Source organism: Phyllobates terribilis, unplaced genomic scaffold, assembly GCF_046119375.1.
Source record: "Phyllobates terribilis strain yellow unplaced genomic scaffold, ASM4611937v1 Scaffold_17__1_contigs__length_24005725, whole genome shotgun sequence".
Lineage (NCBI taxonomy): Eukaryota > Metazoa > Chordata > Amphibia > Anura > Dendrobatidae > Phyllobates > Phyllobates terribilis.
The window spans coordinates 1,105,764-1,123,369 of NW_027362777.1; the positions used below are offsets into that span (position 1 = coordinate 1,105,764).

The following is a 17,606-nucleotide window of genomic DNA, read 5'->3' on the forward strand; positions in this document are numbered from 1 at the left end:
TCTTCCTTTCCACTTCCAGTAGCAGAGATCTCAATAGTATTTGTCAGTTGTATGGCTTTTTCTGGCCTTTTGCTTCCCTTCCCACATTGTTCTAGTTTAAAGCTCTTCTGATGAGTGTAGCAAGGCGACTTCCAAATACATGTTTTCCAGTCTTCGTAAGGTGCACCCCATCTCTAGCAAGTAGTCCATCGTATAGGTAATTCATTCCGTGATCCAGAAATCCAAATCCTTGTTGACGGCACCATCGACGTAGCCAGTTGTTCACCTGTAGAATCTTATTCCACCTCATTGTTCCATGGCCATCCACTGGGAGGATGGATGAGAAGACCACCTGCGCTCCCAATTCTTTCACTTTCTTGCCTAAGTCTTCAAAGTCACTGCAGATGGTTTCCAGGTCCTTTCTTGCGGTGTCATTTGTCCCCACATGTATTAGCAGGAATGGGTAGTGATCTGTAGGTCTGAAGAGTCTTGATATCCTGTCAGACACATCTTTAATTTTTGCTCCTGGAAGACAGCACATTTCTCTTGAGGTTATGTCTGGTCTGCAGATAGCGGCCTCTGTTCCTCTTAACAGGGAATCCCCCATGACCACCACTCTCCGTTTTTTCTTCACAACATTCTTCTTTCTCCATCCAGGAGGATTTTGAGGGCTTACAAGGTTATTCATTGCTGGCAAAGTCTTATTTTGCTGTATTTCTTCATGGTTCTCCTGGGTGAGAGCCTGGTACTGGTTCCTGAGCAGTATGGGTGCTGACTGCCTCTCGATCCTCCTGCTTCTGTGGGTCACATGCTTCCATTCCTCTGTTTCCTCAGGTGCAGTTCGAATTTCATCTCTTTCTGAATCATGAAGAGATAATTCTGCTCTGTCTAAGAACTCTTCACCTTCCTTAATGATTTTCAAGGTAGTTAACCTCTCTTCTAGATTTCGCAACTTTTCCTCCAACAGGGACACAAGCTTGCATTTCTGGCATGTGAAGTTTGGCTTTTCCACTGGCAAGTCTGTGAACATGTAGCAGGATATGCAGTTCACCAAATGGCTCCTGGACTCTTCCATGTTCTTATTGTTAATGTTCTGAAAACAGTGAAAAAAGCTTAAAAAAAAAGCTTCAAAATGCGCGCGCCGGTAGGCGCGCGGTTTACCGATGTCCTCTTTTCAGCTCCAACAGCCAAAATCCAGTGTTCTTTGAGCTCGCGGAGACTCTTCACTTACCCCAAAATGCAGTGGGAATATGCAAATTATCTCCTCAGGACTTCTCCCCTGGTTTGAGGCTGTAAATTGCTTATAATTCCCCCAGGAGCACGGTCTGAAGAGAGTGCTCTCAGTGTGTGCATCCTCTTGGTGCTATGTCCAGGCCATGTCCTTCCTGTTGATGTACAATACGTCTGAAGGTGGCGTTGATTGGGAGCAGGATTGTGTGATTTAACATCCTTACGGAAATGCGAGTTGTGACACCAATGGAACGGCGGCAGAACAGGAAGTGCGTATGAGTGTTTTTATTTTAAAAAGGCCAAACATGAGGAATGAGAAGAAGTTGTCCTAGTAGTGGACAACCCCTTTATGAAGATATAATTTTCGGTTAAAAATGAAAAAGACTTCTCCCCTGTGTGACTTCTCTGAAGTTTGTCAAGGGTTGATTTCCGTGTAAAACATTTCCCGCATTAAAAACATGAAAATGGCTTCTCGTCTGTGTGAGTTCTCTGGTGAATACGAAGTGATGATTTCTTCACAAAACATTTCCCACATTCTGAACAGGAAAAAGGTTTCTTCCCTGTGTGAGTTCTCTGGTGCTTAACCAACTCTGATTTATCTTTAAAACATTTCCCACATTCTGAACAGGAAAAAGGCTTCTCCCTTGTGTGATTTCTCTGGTGTATAACCAAATCTGATTTCCGGCTAAAACATTTCCCACATTCTGAACAGCAAAAAGGCTTTTCCCCTATGTGAGTTCTGTTGTGATTAACCAAACCTGATTTCCGGCTAAAACATTTCCCACATTCTGAACAGAAAAAAGGCTTCTCCCCTGTGTGAGTTCTCTTGTGCTTAAGCAACTCTGATTTCTGGATAAAACATTTCCCACATTCTGAACAGGAAAAAGGCTTCTCCCCTGTGTGAGTTCTGTTGTGATTAACCAAACCTGATTTCCAGCTAAAATATTTCCCACATTCTGAACAGAAAAAAGGCTTCTCCCCTGTGTGAGTTCTCTTGTGCTTAAGCAACTCTGATTTCTGGATAAAACATTTCTCACATTCTGAACAGGAAAAAGGCTTCTCCCCTGTGTGAGTTCTCTGGTGTATAACCAAATCTGATTTCCAGATAAAACATTTCCCACATTCTGAACAGCAAAAAGGTTTTTCCCCTGTGTGAGTTCTGTTGTGCTGAACCAAAACTGATTTCCGGCTAAAACATTTGCCACATTCTGAACAGGAAAAAGGTTTCTCCCCTGTGTGAGTTCTCTTGTGCTCAACCAAACCTGATTTCCAGCTAAAATATTTTCCACATTCTGAACAGGAAAAAGGCTTCTCCCCTGTGTGAGTTTTCTTGTGCTCAACCAAATCTGTTTTCTGGCTAAAACATTTTCCACATTCTGAACAGGAAAAAGGCTTCTCCCTTGTGTGAATTCTCTGGTGCTTAACCAAAACTGATTTCCAGCTAAAATATTTTCCACATTCTGAACAGAAAAAAGGCTTCTCCCCTGTGTGAGTTCTCTTGTGCTCAACCAAAACTGATCTCCGGCTAAAACATTTCCCACATTCTGAACAGGAAAAAGGCTTCTCTTCTGTGTGAGTTCTCTTGTGCTCAACCAAATCTGTTTTCCGGCTAAAACATTTTCCACATTCTGAACAGGAAAAAGATTTCTGGTTAAAACATTTCTGACATTCTGAACAGCAAAAAGGCTTCTCCCCTGTGTGAGTTCTCTGATATTTGATTAAACTTGATTTCTCTGTAAAACATTTTCCACTTTCTGAACAAGAAAATGGCTTCTCCTCTTTGTGACTTCTCTGGTGATTAACAAGATTTGATTTCTGGTTAAAAAATTTCCCACACTTGAAACAAAAAAATCTATTTTCTGCTGTGTGAATGCTTTGATATTTAAGAAAAGACTTTTCTAGAGAAAAACTATTTCCATATTCTGAACATGAAAATGGCTTCTTTGCTTTAGGAGCAATTTGTTTTTTAATGCTTATTTTGTGACTTTGATTTTCCTTAGTAGTCGGTAATGAATCAGAAGACAGGACCTGTTTCAAATGATCAGATGACAGATCTTTGCTGTGAAGGGATGATGGTATATCTGGAGTAATGGCATTTACTTCAATTGTATCTTGTGTAATCTCAAGATCATCTGATTTAAAAATTGAAGATGTCAGCTGTTCCTCTGATCTCCTGGTACAGTCATCTGCCAAGAATAAAACCAATTATTATTTATGAATAACATATCCTTAAAATTTGTATTGTTGATTATTTCTACTTAAACTCTCTGTAAAAATGAACTTTGTGTAAAAGTATCATTATTTAGCAAGAAAACATATCACAGAAAAAAATTAGCCTTACCAACACCAAATCAGTTAACACATGCATTAGCATTTTAGTGTTGGTTGGGTGTACTGAGGTGTCTGTCCATGTGGGGTGCACTTATATAGTGCTGGGCAGCCTTCCTGATGTAATAGTATGGGCATCATTAGGCTACGCCAGACACTGTGCATCTCACCTACCTGTGTGACTGGCGTCCTATGCAAGCTTCTTCTGTGTGCATCTTTAATACCACCCCCTCCATGAATTGGTATGATTGTGAGTGGTTGCTCCATCAGTATTTTGCACCTGCGCTGCCCCCACCTTTATCATGGGGGTCTGTGGCATCCTGCTAGTGCATTTGTTATATGATTTGGTGTTAGTAAAGCTGTATCTTTTTCTGTGATTTTTTTTTAATTTTGCCCTATGTTAGCCGTCATTATTCATCAAGACAATAACAGTTCACAGTCTAATAAAAAACCTCATAGGATGAACCAGTGGATCGTAGTGTTCAACTGTTTGTTAATTCTGCCTCCCAAATATGGAATAAAAAGCCACCAACCAATGTTATGTAGGTGAAATAACACCAATAAAACTACTCATCTCACAAAAAACAAGTCCCCACTCAGGTCCATCATCTGTCAATGGAAAACCAGTGGTTTCCACATTATTAGTGGCTCAAAGGCTTTTGAAAAGCAACATGGCTTCCATAAACCAATCCAGCAATATCCGCTCCCCCAAAGTCAAACCTCACCTTCACTTGAAAGCCTTGCATGTGCACAAAACACATTTAGCATCCATGTATTTTGTAATGCACACACCCGGACTGACTGGCGTGTGCGTGTTTAGTGATTCCACTGTGCCATGAACCGGAGAGTGCCTGGAGGGGCGTAACTAAGTATCTGCCAAGGTCGCACGACGGCATACGATGCCAGTGCACCAAGGAGGAACCGGGCAGAGGGACCAGGTGCTACTCCAGGTCAGACTCCGCACACCGCTGTTAACCCACACAGGGGAATACTGGAACAGGCAGGTTAGGCTGGCACACGGACTGGTGGGTATAGGCAGACAAGGCTGGAATGCAGACGGGTGGATGCTGGCGAGCATGACTGGTATGCAGGCAGGCAGGTACTGGCTGGTACGACAGGCTGGAGCACAGAGTGGATAGGACCCAGTTCAGACTGGGACTCAGGAACAGAACCGCAGATGCGGTGGACAAACACAGCAGAGTGAGACCGCCCGGAGCGGCAAGCAAGAGCAGAGCAAGACGAGACCGCCAGTAGCGGTGAGTGAGAGTAGAGCAGGACAAGGCCACCTGGAGCGGTGAGCAAAGGGTCAGAGCAGGGCGAGACTGCCGGAGCAGTGAGCAAGGAGTCAGAGCAGAGCGAGACTGCCGGAGCAGTGAGCAAAGGGTCAGAGCATAGCGAGACTGCCGGAACAGTGAGCAAAGGGTCAGAGCAGAGCGAGACTGCCGGAGCAGTGAGCAAAGGGTCAGAGCAGAGCAAGACTGCCGGAGCAGTGAGCAAAGGGTCAGAGCAGAGCGAGACTGCCGGAGCGGTGAGCAAAGGGTCAGAGCAGGCTAGAACTGCCGGAGCAGTGAGCAAAGGCAGAGCAGGCTAGAACCGCCAGAACGGTGAGCAAAGGCAGAGCAAGCTAGAACCACCGGAGCGGTGAGCAAAGGCAGAGCAGGCTAGAACCGCCGGAGCGGTGAGCAAGGCAGAGCAGGCTAGAACCGCCGGAGCGGTGAGCAAGGCAGAGCAGGTTAGAACCGCCGGAGCGGTGAGCAAGGCAGAGCAGGCTATAACCGCCGGAGCGGTGAGCAAGGCAGAGCAGGCTAGAACCGCCGGAGCGGTGAGCAAGGCAGAGCAGGCTAGAACCACCGGAGCAGTGAGCAAGGCAGAGCAGGCTAGAACCACCGGAGCGGTGAGCAAGGCAGAGCAGGCAAGAACCACCGGAACGGTGAGCAAGGCAGAGCAGGGGGGACAGGGCTCTGTTCACATGGAACAGACAGGAAGGGAATGGCAGAACCAGATACCCACAGGGTACTTGCAGTGAAGTAGCGAGTGGACCACAAACTCACAAACGGAAGTACAGTGACAACGAGCAGGAGTTAGGTACGAGTTCAGACTCTGCAGAAAAGGGAAGGTACAGACATAGAGAAAAATAGGAAACAGGCTAGGAGAGTATTCAGACAAGAACAGACACAACAGCAAGATACAGGAGCGGGTCTAGGTATGCGGCCCCTAGAAGGCGGAAAGAACAGGCTAGGAGCGTGTTCAGACAGGAACAGGCAAGATACAGGAACGGGTCTAGGTATGCGGCCCCTAGATAGCGGAAATAACAGGCTAGGAGATAGTTCAGACAGGACACAGTTCAGACACGGGAACTGATACCGCAAGGCAGGAAACAGACAGGACCTGGCACATCAGTGATTAGAAGCCAATTGACAGAACACAATACTCAGGCGAGGATTCCAGGGAGGAGCTGGGTTAAATACCAGGTGACAGACAGCAATAGGCTGAGGACGCATTAGGGGTGTGTCTGCAGCAGCTACAAGTAACAGGAAGTTCAGCAGGCGTCGCCCTAAGCAGACAGAGCAGAGCAGAGCAGACAACATGGAAAGATGCCAAAGTCTGGACTGGAAATCAGGTACGCGCTCTTGCACAGTGGGAGATGAACCACTATGCAAGGACGCCGCCAGGTATGTTACATATTTGACATTACTATAGTGAGAAGAACCCACTTAATTGATGGTGTGTGTCTCCTGGAGCACAATCTGGGCACTATGTGTTGGGTAATGAAATTATATATTTGTAATTTTCACTCTCCAACATCCACTGCGTGCTAATTTCTGGAAAGTGCCTGTGGAGTCAAAATAGTCACTACTCCTATAGATTATTTCACTGAGGGTTATAATTTCCAAAATGGAGTCACTTTATGGGGATTTCTATTGCTCTGGTTTTCTGCAATTTGGTCACATGAGGGCTTCTGCAAATGGTGGGTCCCATCTCCTCTGGGATCTGCTCCTGCGACGTCTGCTTCTCTAACCAGAAGCCGCCTTATTCATCCTGCAGGCGGCGCTGGTGATGGAGGAGACATCAGAACCATAAACTCTGGGCGGCGCAGGCTCTGTCCAGCCACTAAGATTAGGGTGCCTGGGACCATTAGTACTATCCAGTCTGGCAGTATGGGTGTGTGTGCTGTCCAGCTGGAGTAATCGGCTTCCTGCTTCAGCCAACTGGAAGCACTGCACCCTACTAAAGCTGGAAGCATATTGCCGGAAGCTGCCAGATACAGCCTTCTTCTCCTCCTCTGGTTCAGTCCTCTGTTCTCAGCTCCCGGCTTGTGTATTTGTTTCCTGTTCGGAGAATCTCTAATCCCATTTATTTTACTTAGCATTATATATTGTTTTGAGTATATCAATAGCCAATCACCTACAGCCATACTACAGGCTTAAACCAATGTTAGTACGATTATTACGGAAACACACATATGGTCATATTATTGTTAGTTCGGCACATGATGGAAAGTTACAAGGTTATACATCCCGGCTCAGACTAGTTAGATAACAGGAGCAGGGTGTTTCATAGAATGTTCTTGAGAGAAAAGGTTCTTGTGAGAAAATTGCATGTGAAGCTGGAGAAAAGAATGAAAGAATGTATGCTATGCAAGGTGTAATAATAACATGATTTTAGAAGCAAGCACAAAATGAAGTAACTATAGCATGAATATCGATATGTCCTTTACATCAACCTTGTAACATAATAATTTGACACTCACTTGGTCAAATGTGAAGGGTCATTGCTGCCCTACCTCAACAGCTTGGTGCCGTAACTCGGATCCCTAACCAGGGAGGCCCCACCACCTCTGGACATCCACAAAGAGAGACTTGCTTTCGGCCTCCCCCACTGGAATTGGGACTGATCATCCCCCACAAAAGCCACGATAAGTGCACGAGTTCTTTACTAGTGATACTGACCATTTGGTGTGGTTTCCACGTGGTGCATGGTTGTTTGCAGTATCTCCGGATGTCTTGGTTGGATATAGTCAAAGGTGAGACTATAGGGGTGTAGTCCCATTAGGGGTCTGATATTGATAACTTTTAAAGCAGAACCACCTCGGATTGACAAGTGAATATTGTATGAATCTTCCTTAACTTCTGACAAAGATTCTTAGGAGACTGAACACTATTAGTATAAGTCGCGGCAGGTGATGGAAGATTGGGTAGGACACACACACAGATATAAGTATGTCGAGTGTCCGGACGGCTGCAGACGCGAGCTCTCCTCCTTTCACCTAGTACTGTACGTAACTTCCCCGAAGGGAGGGGTGAGTCAGTGGAACAGTTGAGGCCGGCTGGACTCATACTCTGCACAAATCAAGGATCTTTGTTAGTCGAAAGGCAGAAGTGCAGTGATTAATCAATGTTTCCGTGGAGCAGAAAGAAAGTGTCTCCCCCTCAGGAGGGAGAGGATGTGATCACTATCATGGTCGGTCGAGAGGGGAAAAGATCATTTAAGAATGCACCAAAAGTGTTTAAGGTGTTAAATTTTCCCATGGAGGGGAGACTTCAGCCTACATTGTGGGACGAAGGAATCCGGCAGAAAAGGGGAAGACTAGTTGACTGTGGATTGTTGGAAGATGCTGAAAAGTTTAGGAAAGTTGCACATGAGATTTGTGGTGATGGATATGTTCAAATAGAGGAGGAGATGAAGCCTGGTTATTTCAATTATCTTTATGTCAAGAAAGGAAAATTATCTAGCACTGTAACAAAGACTGGCTGTTTTGTGCTACAAAATGAAGCTGATGGGAAAAAGGTAGAGGAGGAAGAAGATTCCCCTTCCCAACTTATGTGTCCACAAACTGAATCAGAAGCCCCTAAAGAAGCATCCCCTACCCCCACAAATGTAGCCGTACCCCAGCCCCTGAATCCGGAAACTGAGCAGTTTATACCTAAGGAGATTAAATACCCTGCACTTCCCACTGGTGGCCAGCCACCACCATATAACCCAGATGGCTGTCTTTGTAATGTGTGTTGGGTCCACCAATCTGGGATGGCGCGAGACATAATAATAATGGAACCCGCAGACCCAGTGCTGTAGCACCAACCTTCCCATTACTTAACGCTGACGGCGGGTATTATAAACCATTGCCCCCACCTGCTCCCGCCATGGTCCACACTTCATTCGGGGATACCCAGGGACCTCCGAACTCTACCCTATTCACCCTCTTCCGAACTGGGGAAATAGAACATGGACACGAGTACCAGGAGGTGGCGTCTGTATTACTGAATGGTCCTTCGGAATTTTCTACTATACTGAGAATAGGCATGGGGAGTATAACGCAACAGCAAGTTGGGATCATTGTAAACGCAGCAAATGCAAATCTACAGCATGGGGGGAGGGCTAGCAGAAATATTTTGTATTGGGGGATTTACAATACAAACTGCATCCAACGATTACATCCGTGACCACGGTCCATTAACAGAAGGAGAAGTGATGGCTACAAGAGCGGGACAGCTATCATGTCAGTATGTTATACATGCGGTGGTACCAAAATATGATCCTCTGGATGTACCCAGGTCACAACACCTGCTTACAGAAATAATTCAAAACACCATAGCATACGCATCACAGCTTCATGTGGTCCCAACCCTAGCCCTGCCATTTATTTCCACCGGTATTTTTTGACATCCAAAACAAGATGTGGCCAAAATAATAGTCGGGGCTATAAAGCAACATCAACACGCATCCAACTAAATTGAGAGAGATAAGACTCTTGGCCATCGACAGGGATCTCGTTGATTATGCCGCTCAACTAATCAAACCCGATATCTGGTCTCCCCCAGTGTTCCCCTACCTCCAAGATCTCCCAACAGAGAGTACTCATGCTGATTTTCTTCCACCTTCACCCCCTCTCACAAAGATGGAGGAAATGGAGGAAGCGGACCACAATACCAGCCCACCCAAATATTCCCAGTTTACCCCAGTACAGACGGATACTCTGTGTAACCGTCTCCCGGATCCCGAACATTCCCCCATGGCTTTTTAAAGGGGCATGTCTGCAAACAGAGAGATATAGTCAACAACAAGGCAAGATCCTTTACACCTGCTCCATGTAAAAGCCGGTGAAGGATATTATCCCATGGTAGAGGCTGATGTCTCATATAATAGAGCATTAGACGCCAATACGTAATGAGAGTGGGGTTGACTTCTGTCAAGCCCTAAAATATAGGCTCTGGATAAGTTGGCTGATCAATCCACTACCCTCACAGATGTCACTCAAGAGAAGGGAGAGTCGGCTGAGAAGTTTTATGGAGGCCTTATACGGGTCTATAAGGACCTTGGGTTCTCCTTACATACTAAAAGTCATTGCCAGCTGTTAGTATCCACCTTTATCCAGGGGTTACGGACTGAAATCAAGGACGTGATATTGGCTGTACGACCAGATGTTGTGTCAGCCACCCCAGGAGATGCCCTAAAGGTAGCAAAAAGCTTCCAGAAAAGTGTCGCCCGGACCGCTTCTGCGGTTAAGCCTAAATCCAAACCCGCTGCAGTGGCAGTTGATGCATCCGCAGTACCCGCAACACAGTATCCTCCCTTACAGCCCCACTATTACCCCATGGTGGTACCTGATCAGCGAGTAATGTATCCCGGGAAAAGGCCAGTAGTGAATTCCTGTCATCAGTGTTGGAGGTGTGGCCGGACGGGACATTTCCAAAGGGACTGTCACACCCCTGCTAGCCAGTGCACCGCCCAAGCCCCCCTATCTAGAAATAGGACGCACGTCCCACGAGACAATGTCCCCCAAAACCATCCAGTCTGAAATGGAGGCCAACCAGAGTCTGCCATCGTGATGCCCGTAACCACCCCCGGGCTCTGTTCATCTGTAGTTCTCCCAATAGGAGGAAATCCGGTGAAGTTCATGGTAGACATTGGGGCGGCCAACTCCATTTTAAAATCCACTGAATTGCCTCAGGGTCTCCCAGTCCAATTTTCTAACGACAATCTAATATTGATCGGTGTAGATGGCAGACCTAACAAACACACTCTCACTAAACCTATTCCGATTGGCCCATTTCCGGAAGTAATGGCACAATTTGTCATATCCCCGACCTGCCCGGTAAATCTTTTAGGAGCAAACCTAAATTCTGATCCCGAATTCAATACCAGGACAATGGTCAGATGATCCTTACTTTAAAGGATCCAAACTATGATGCACACATAGAGTAGGTCTGCATCTTACGGGCGCTACCCACGGTTATGATTAACATATCAAATACGATTGGAAATCTCCCAAAAGATCCCAGGTTAGCTCCATACACAGAGGAAATCCCTTCTCATCTGTGGTCACAAGGCCCAGACGACATTGGGAGATTGCCGGTAGAACCAATACAGGTGTACCTCAAGCCCGAAGCGCCCTTTCCCAAGGTTCGCCAGTACCCGCTCACACATGCACAAGAACAAGGTCTACACCAGCAAATTCACACCTTGTTAGAGAAAGGGGCACTAATCCCCTGTGTCTCCCCATTCAATAAGCCGTTGTTCCCCGTAAGGAAAAAATCCCAACCGGGGCTGCCGCCCGCTTATCGATTGCTGCAGGATTTGAGGGCAGTAAATGCAGCGACAGTCGTGGAAACTCCTGTGGTGCCTAACCCACATACACTTCTCTCACAAATACCATCTACCACAGCCTGGTTTACAGTAATTGATTTAGCAAACGCCTTTTTCAGCATTCCACTACATAAAGACTGTCAGTTTCTGTTTGCATTTACATATCAGGGAAGGCAATTGACTTGGACGGTGATGCCGCACGGAGCGCAGAATAGCCCTAATCAGTTTGCAAAGAACATGTCTAGCTGTCTGCTGCTGTGGCAGCTGGACAACTCTGAGGTAGTACTATTACAATACGTTGATGATCTTCTTTTGTGTCCCCCCACGGAGCAAGTGTCCATCAGGGCCAGTGTTAGCCTCCTCAAGCATCTAGCAAAACTGAATTGTCGAGTCTCAGCCTCGAAACTTCAGTTTTGCCTCGGTCAAGTGGTTTTCTTAGGCCACTGCCTTACTCAGGGTGCCAGACATCTCACAGAAGAAAGAAAGATGGCCATCTACCTAGTACCATTCCCAAAAGATCCCATAGAGGTGCAACGGGTCCTCGGACTATGTACATATTGCAGACAATGGATCCCAGGAGCCTCACGTCTGATGCAACCCCTATATGATGCATTAAAAGAAGACACTCTGGCTGGTGTAAACAACAAGGACCACCAAGAACTGCTGCAACAAGCCTTTGAGCAACTAAAATCAAGGCTAATGACAGTCCCTGCCCTTGGAAACCCGGATTATGCTCAAACTTTCCATTTGTATGTCTCCGAGACAGGAGGGCATGCAGCCAGGGTTCTCACGCAGAGACACTGTACAAAGCAGCGCCCGGTCGTTTATTACTCAGCGCGTCTGGACCCGGTAGACAGGGCCTCCCCCAGCTGTCTACAAGCGGTTCATGCCACACAGCAGTTACTTGAAAAAACGACGGACATCATCCTTGGACATGAGACTCACATTTATGCTCCACACGATATTGCGGCTGTTTTGGCTTTACAGCAACCTAAACATCTGTCCACACAGAGACACCTGCAGTGTACGTTGATTTTGCCAGAAAATGTGAAATTACACCAGTGCACCACCATCAACCCGGCCACCCTGCTACCAGCACCTGAGGGAGAGGGGAAAGAGGCTCCACCACATGATTGTCTGGAAGAAAATTACTGCGGAGTCAACTCCACTTGTTTTAGTGGGGGGAAGTACCCTTGGATGACCAAGAACTTACGTTATATACGGATGGATCCAGATATGCTGACACCTCTGGCAGGTTTCATACTGGATATGCTGTCACAACTGAAGATACATTGGTAGAGGCTGCAGCCTTACCTCCCAGTATGTCAGCACATGAAGCAGAGCTCAAAGCTCGGATTGCTGCTTGTTAACAGGCCGAAGGAAAACATGTGAATATATTTACTGACTCGAGATACGCCTTCGGGATTGCACATGACTTTGGGGAGATCTGGGCAAGGAGAGGCTTTGTCACGACTGCAGGTTCTCCTGTGAAAAATGCTGAAAGCGTCAGACAATTGATGGAAGCGGTACAACTACCAAGACAGTTGGCTGTCGTAAAGGTAAAAGCTCATACCCAACCAGATGCCCCTGAAGCAAGAGGTAATGCACTTGCTGATCTCCATGCTAAGCGAGCAGCTCTTCTTCCGACATCCATGTCCATGGCTGTTACGTGGCAGCAGACCAAACAGCTAAATTCTGTGCCAACCCAGGATTAACTTGCAGAAATTCATCAACTGGTCCCTCCAATCACAAAGCTACGCTGCACATAGCAAAAAGTCTCTAAAGAAGAACGAGTCACGGAAGGAGGCGGGAGCTAAATTGATAGATGGGCTATGGAAAAAGGGACAACTGTATTGTTTGCCTCTACTCCTATATCAGGCCTTTGCAGCCTTGGCCCATGGACCGGTGCATCGAGGGAAGAATCAAGCTTTGCTACTGGTACAGAAACTCTATTGGGCCCCATGAATTTCCACCATGTTGAGCGCACAAAACAAAGTTTGCACAATATGCCAAACCTGCAACCCAGGCAGATTACAGAATGTACCGACAAAACACCTTGCTAAACCAGAGTATCCGTTCCAATGATTGCAAGTTGATCATATCACTCTCCGTAAAGCAGGACGATATGAATACTGCTTAGTGGTAGTGGATATGTTTTCCAGCTGGCCAGAAGCATTTGCTGTTCCAAATATGACTGCCAAGACTACCGCCATGAAACTGGTCTCTGAAGTTGTTTGCCGGTATGGAGTCCCAGAAGTTATTGAAAGTGATCAGGGACCAGCCTTTTCCTCATGCGTATATCAAGAAATACTTACCATGATCGGATCAACAGTGGTGCTGCATACTCCTTACCATCCACAGTCAAGCGGCAAGGTGGAGAGATTGAATGGCACACTGAAAAGGCAATTGATCAAAATGATGCAGGAGACTACGGCCCAGTGGCCTGAGCTCCTTCCCATTGCACTATATCACATACACACCACCCCCATAGGGAAACATAAACTGTCACCCTATGAGATACTATTTCGGTCACAACCAGCTATAGCTCGATTTACCCCACACCGATTATCAGAAGAAACAGATCATGTTGTGCAATATGTGATTCAGCTTGCCAAAGCCTTAACTAACACCCATGCGTTAGTATCATCTTCTATTCCAGATCCAGCTGATGCAGAAGGTTATCATAACCCTCAAGCCCGGAGATTATGTGTATGTGAAGAGGCATGTTCGGAAACACGGACTAGAACCATTGTATGACGGACCATACCAAGTGCTCCTTACAACCCAAACAGCAGTAAAACTTGAAGGGAAGTCAACATGGATCCATGCTTCACACTGCAAACGTCAACCATCCTGAGATGTTTTATGATAATATGTATGGTTAGACTAGTCAATACCTGGAATAGCCTACAACAGAGTACTGACCCTTTTAATAACAAGTTCATTACTCACCACCAGATTTTGGTACAAGAATTGAGTCAATTAGAGAACAACCCGATCAGTGACTGTTGGATATGTACTCACTCACCAGTTTCAGCCACTAGTATGCCTTTTCTGGCGGTCCCAGTCACTCTGGAAGAAATACTAAACTGGCCCAATTGTAGCGATGCCCTTGCTAATAACGCTACTAAGTTTAGTAGATTATGGAACACCACTGTATCTCCCCTGGTGGCAAGGAAATCTTACTGCTACCAGTAGACACCTACAATTTCTTGCCCTTAAAGGAAACAAATGGGTGCCCAGAAACAAGTCTTCCTTGACTAATTTAGGCTTCATACCAACTGAAGGTCTACAAATCAGTTTTAATGCTACTCCTAGTACGGCAGATGCTTTTAAACTGTCATTGTTGGAAAGATACATTCATAATCACTCATGGGTACATGCAAATCTGTTTATAAAAGGTACCAATGACACATGTTATAAAATATCTGGTAACATCCCTTGCAATGAATCTTCTGAATATAAGCCTAGTGATCCAACATGTGGCAATCCGGATATTGGATACTGTAGCCCCCTGGGACAAATGCCTTCATGGTGTATGTTATCAAATAACACCGCTTTTATCGATTTGGTACATAAATTAGTATTACAGCACTCTGCTTTATGGGATCAGCCATCAGCCACATATTGGGTCTGTGGGAATAATGCGTATAAATGGCTCCCAGTCAGAGTAGGGTGGACTTGTACGTTGGCCCGGCTTACTCCAGCCACTTATCTTATTCCCCATAGTAAAGTAGATATGAGAGCCATCCACGCCCATCAGGAAGACCTCATTTAGTACAAATGAGTATACCCAATAAGATAGCCAGTACTGTCTTCCTCTACCCTATTGTAACACAAATGTGGGACAAATTAGTGGAAGTCACTGACTACTTAGATGACCAGATTTGGAGTGTGCTGGAAGTAATTAATACTACTGTTGCAGTGCAGAATCAACATATTACAGTAGCTAATCAACATACTTTAGTGCTGGACTATTTGACAGCAGCTCAAGGAGGGATGTGTCAGGTTATAGGCCCAGCCTGTTGTCACTATATTGACCCCGACTCTACCATACGGTTAAAGACTAAAATGGAAGACATTAGGAAACTCAGGGAAGAATATAACAAACATAACGAATTGATCAAAGACAGTTGGTGGTCTGATACATTCTCCTTTTTAAATCCTGCTAATTGGTTTAAAGGGATTGGTGGGTGGATTGCTGGAATATTACAAGGAATGTTGCATATTGTTGCTTGCATCTTGTTAATATATGTCTTACTAAAACTAGTCTTTTATTGTATCCCATTTTGCATGAGGAAAACCTGCCAGTCATCAGAGAGCAAGGAGAACGCTGTTAACCGACATCCAGTGGTACTGTACACGGACCTCCCAGATGTGACCAGCATTGAGGACCTGGACGACAAGGGAATGATGACCTTCACCCGCACGCCCCGACCAAACTCACGTCTGAAGATCAGAGCTTTATGATTATATCAACCAACAAGGGGGGATGGACATGCCGCGACAGCCTCGATTGGTAACAAGGGCACTAATTGAGTGAAGACCAATGTCCCTCAGGCTCAAAGCATGACCCTGGGATAGCACCTCTAATGTTGATAATAACATAATTTTTAGGGGGGAAAATGTAAAGGACATAATGATATTCATGCTATAGCAACTCCATTTTGTCTGCTTGTTTCAAAATCATGTTATTATCACTCCTTGCACAACATACATTCTTTCCTTCTTTTCTCTCGCCTCATCTTTCCCACACTAACTTTTCTCACAATAACATTTTTTTTTTTGTCAGACACTCCGCTCCTGTTATCTAACTAGTTTAGGCCAGGATGGACCTTGTAAAATTCCATCGTGCTTCGAACTACTGTGACCATATATGTGTTTCCGTAATAATTGTACTAACATTGGTCAGCCTGTAGGTGATTGGCTATTGATATGCTCAAAACAATATAAAATGCTAAGCAAAATAAACGGGATCAGAGATTCTTTGAATCCTCCCAATACAGAACATTGTTTCCGTTTGGTTTTCTGTGGATTGCAATCAACATAATAATTTGACACTCACTTGGTCAACCATGAAGGGTTATTGCCCTCAACAAATCCATGAAACCAGGGCTCGAGCCATGGCCACACATCTCCTGCAGACGTGAATAAATGTATATTACAGCCATCAGCCACACACAGCTTAGAGATATATCATGGCACAGATGTAATGTTTTCTGTATAGTTTATCACAATCTGGTTTGAAGTTAGTCGGTTTAAAAAGAAATTGAAAAGTCAGGATTAAGGGTAAAACTGCTGTTATTTTACAGAAATTCACACTTGGCCCTCACTGCACATTTAATATTTTCAATCATAAAAGTTAAGTTAGCTCAGGGAGACGGGACCTGGTCTTGAGAGAATGTTGTGGTCTAGAGGCAAAATGGTGATCACACGATTGTGATACGGCCGGACTACACCACTGATAAAGCAGCCACAGCCGGTGCCTAAGAAGAATCTGTGACTTCTCTGCATTTAGTGGTTACTACTCACCTGGGTAGTCATATGTAGGAATCTGCTCTTTACACCGCTCATCACCCCTCACATATGTCTCTGTAGTATTAATATGGGTCAGATCTTCACCCTGAAACAAATATTATAAAAGTCACAGACAGATGGAGAAGTCACATCTATGAGCAGCTCTAATCCTGTCATCTCCACCGTTCTCATTACACAAGTATAAAACATATAATACTGGTGGATAAAACAAGACTGAACACAAGACCTTCACAGCCGTCTATACATCATAGGGGAGATCACATGACACCTTCTCTCCACCTACCTGATGATCCTGAGGAACATTGGGATCTTCTTGTTCACAGTCCTGTGGAAGAAGAGGACGGGGACATCTCTCTGGTGTTGTCCTCTTACTGGATAGATCTGGAGGAAACACATACAGGGACTGAATTTATTCTTTACATACAGATAATTATAGGCTGTGTGTATTCAGTCCTGTCTATTACCTGGTGATGTGAGGGGCTGGGGAACCTCCATCATGACGTCCTTGTACAGATCTTTGTGTCCTTCTAAATACTCCCACTCCTCGATGGAGAAATAGACAGCAACATCCTGACATCTTATAGGAACCTGACACATACAATGATACAGTCACCACCTCGATCCCTCCATAGCGTTACTGTATAATGTCCCAGCATTCCCAGCAGTGTCACCTCTCCAGTCAGTAGCTCAATCATCTTGTAGATGAGTTCTAGGATCTTCTGGTCATTGATGTCCTCATGCATCAGGGGGTGAGGTGGAGGCCATGTGATTGGACTCAGGGGTCTTCCCCATAATTCAGACACAGGGTCCTGACAGCGCTCGCTAGAGGTCTTCTTCACTAGTGTGTAATCCTGATTATGGAGAGACACATTAATAAATCTCCCTCCAGACATTTACAGAGTCCTCACCTCTCCAGTTCTGTCCATCTGTTATTCCCTTAGATAAGA

General features: G+C 45.4%; 1 protein-coding gene across 3 annotated transcripts in view; it reads right to left on the minus strand.

The window, feature by feature from the left end:
- Positions 1-363: 363 nt before the first annotated feature.
- Positions 364-17,606, minus strand: part of LOC141176016 (uncharacterized) — a 31,808-nt gene continuing 14,565 nt past the window's right edge. For 2 of the 3 annotated variants that reach the window (XM_073659987.1, XM_073659986.1), the window contains 5 exons: positions 17,331-17,510; positions 17,124-17,247; positions 16,943-17,040; positions 16,654-16,744; positions 365-3,395 (listed from right to left, as the gene is read on the minus strand). In XM_073659987.1, the coding sequence (XP_073516088.1) occupies positions 1,660-3,395; positions 16,654-16,744; positions 16,943-17,040; positions 17,124-17,247; positions 17,331-17,510 (2,229 nt within the window). In that variant the 3' untranslated portion in view covers positions 365-1,659. Of the gene's footprint in view, positions 3,396-16,653; positions 16,745-16,942; positions 17,041-17,123; positions 17,248-17,330; positions 17,511-17,606 lie in introns of all 3 variants that reach the window. The other variant, XM_073659985.1, reaches the window with a different exon arrangement.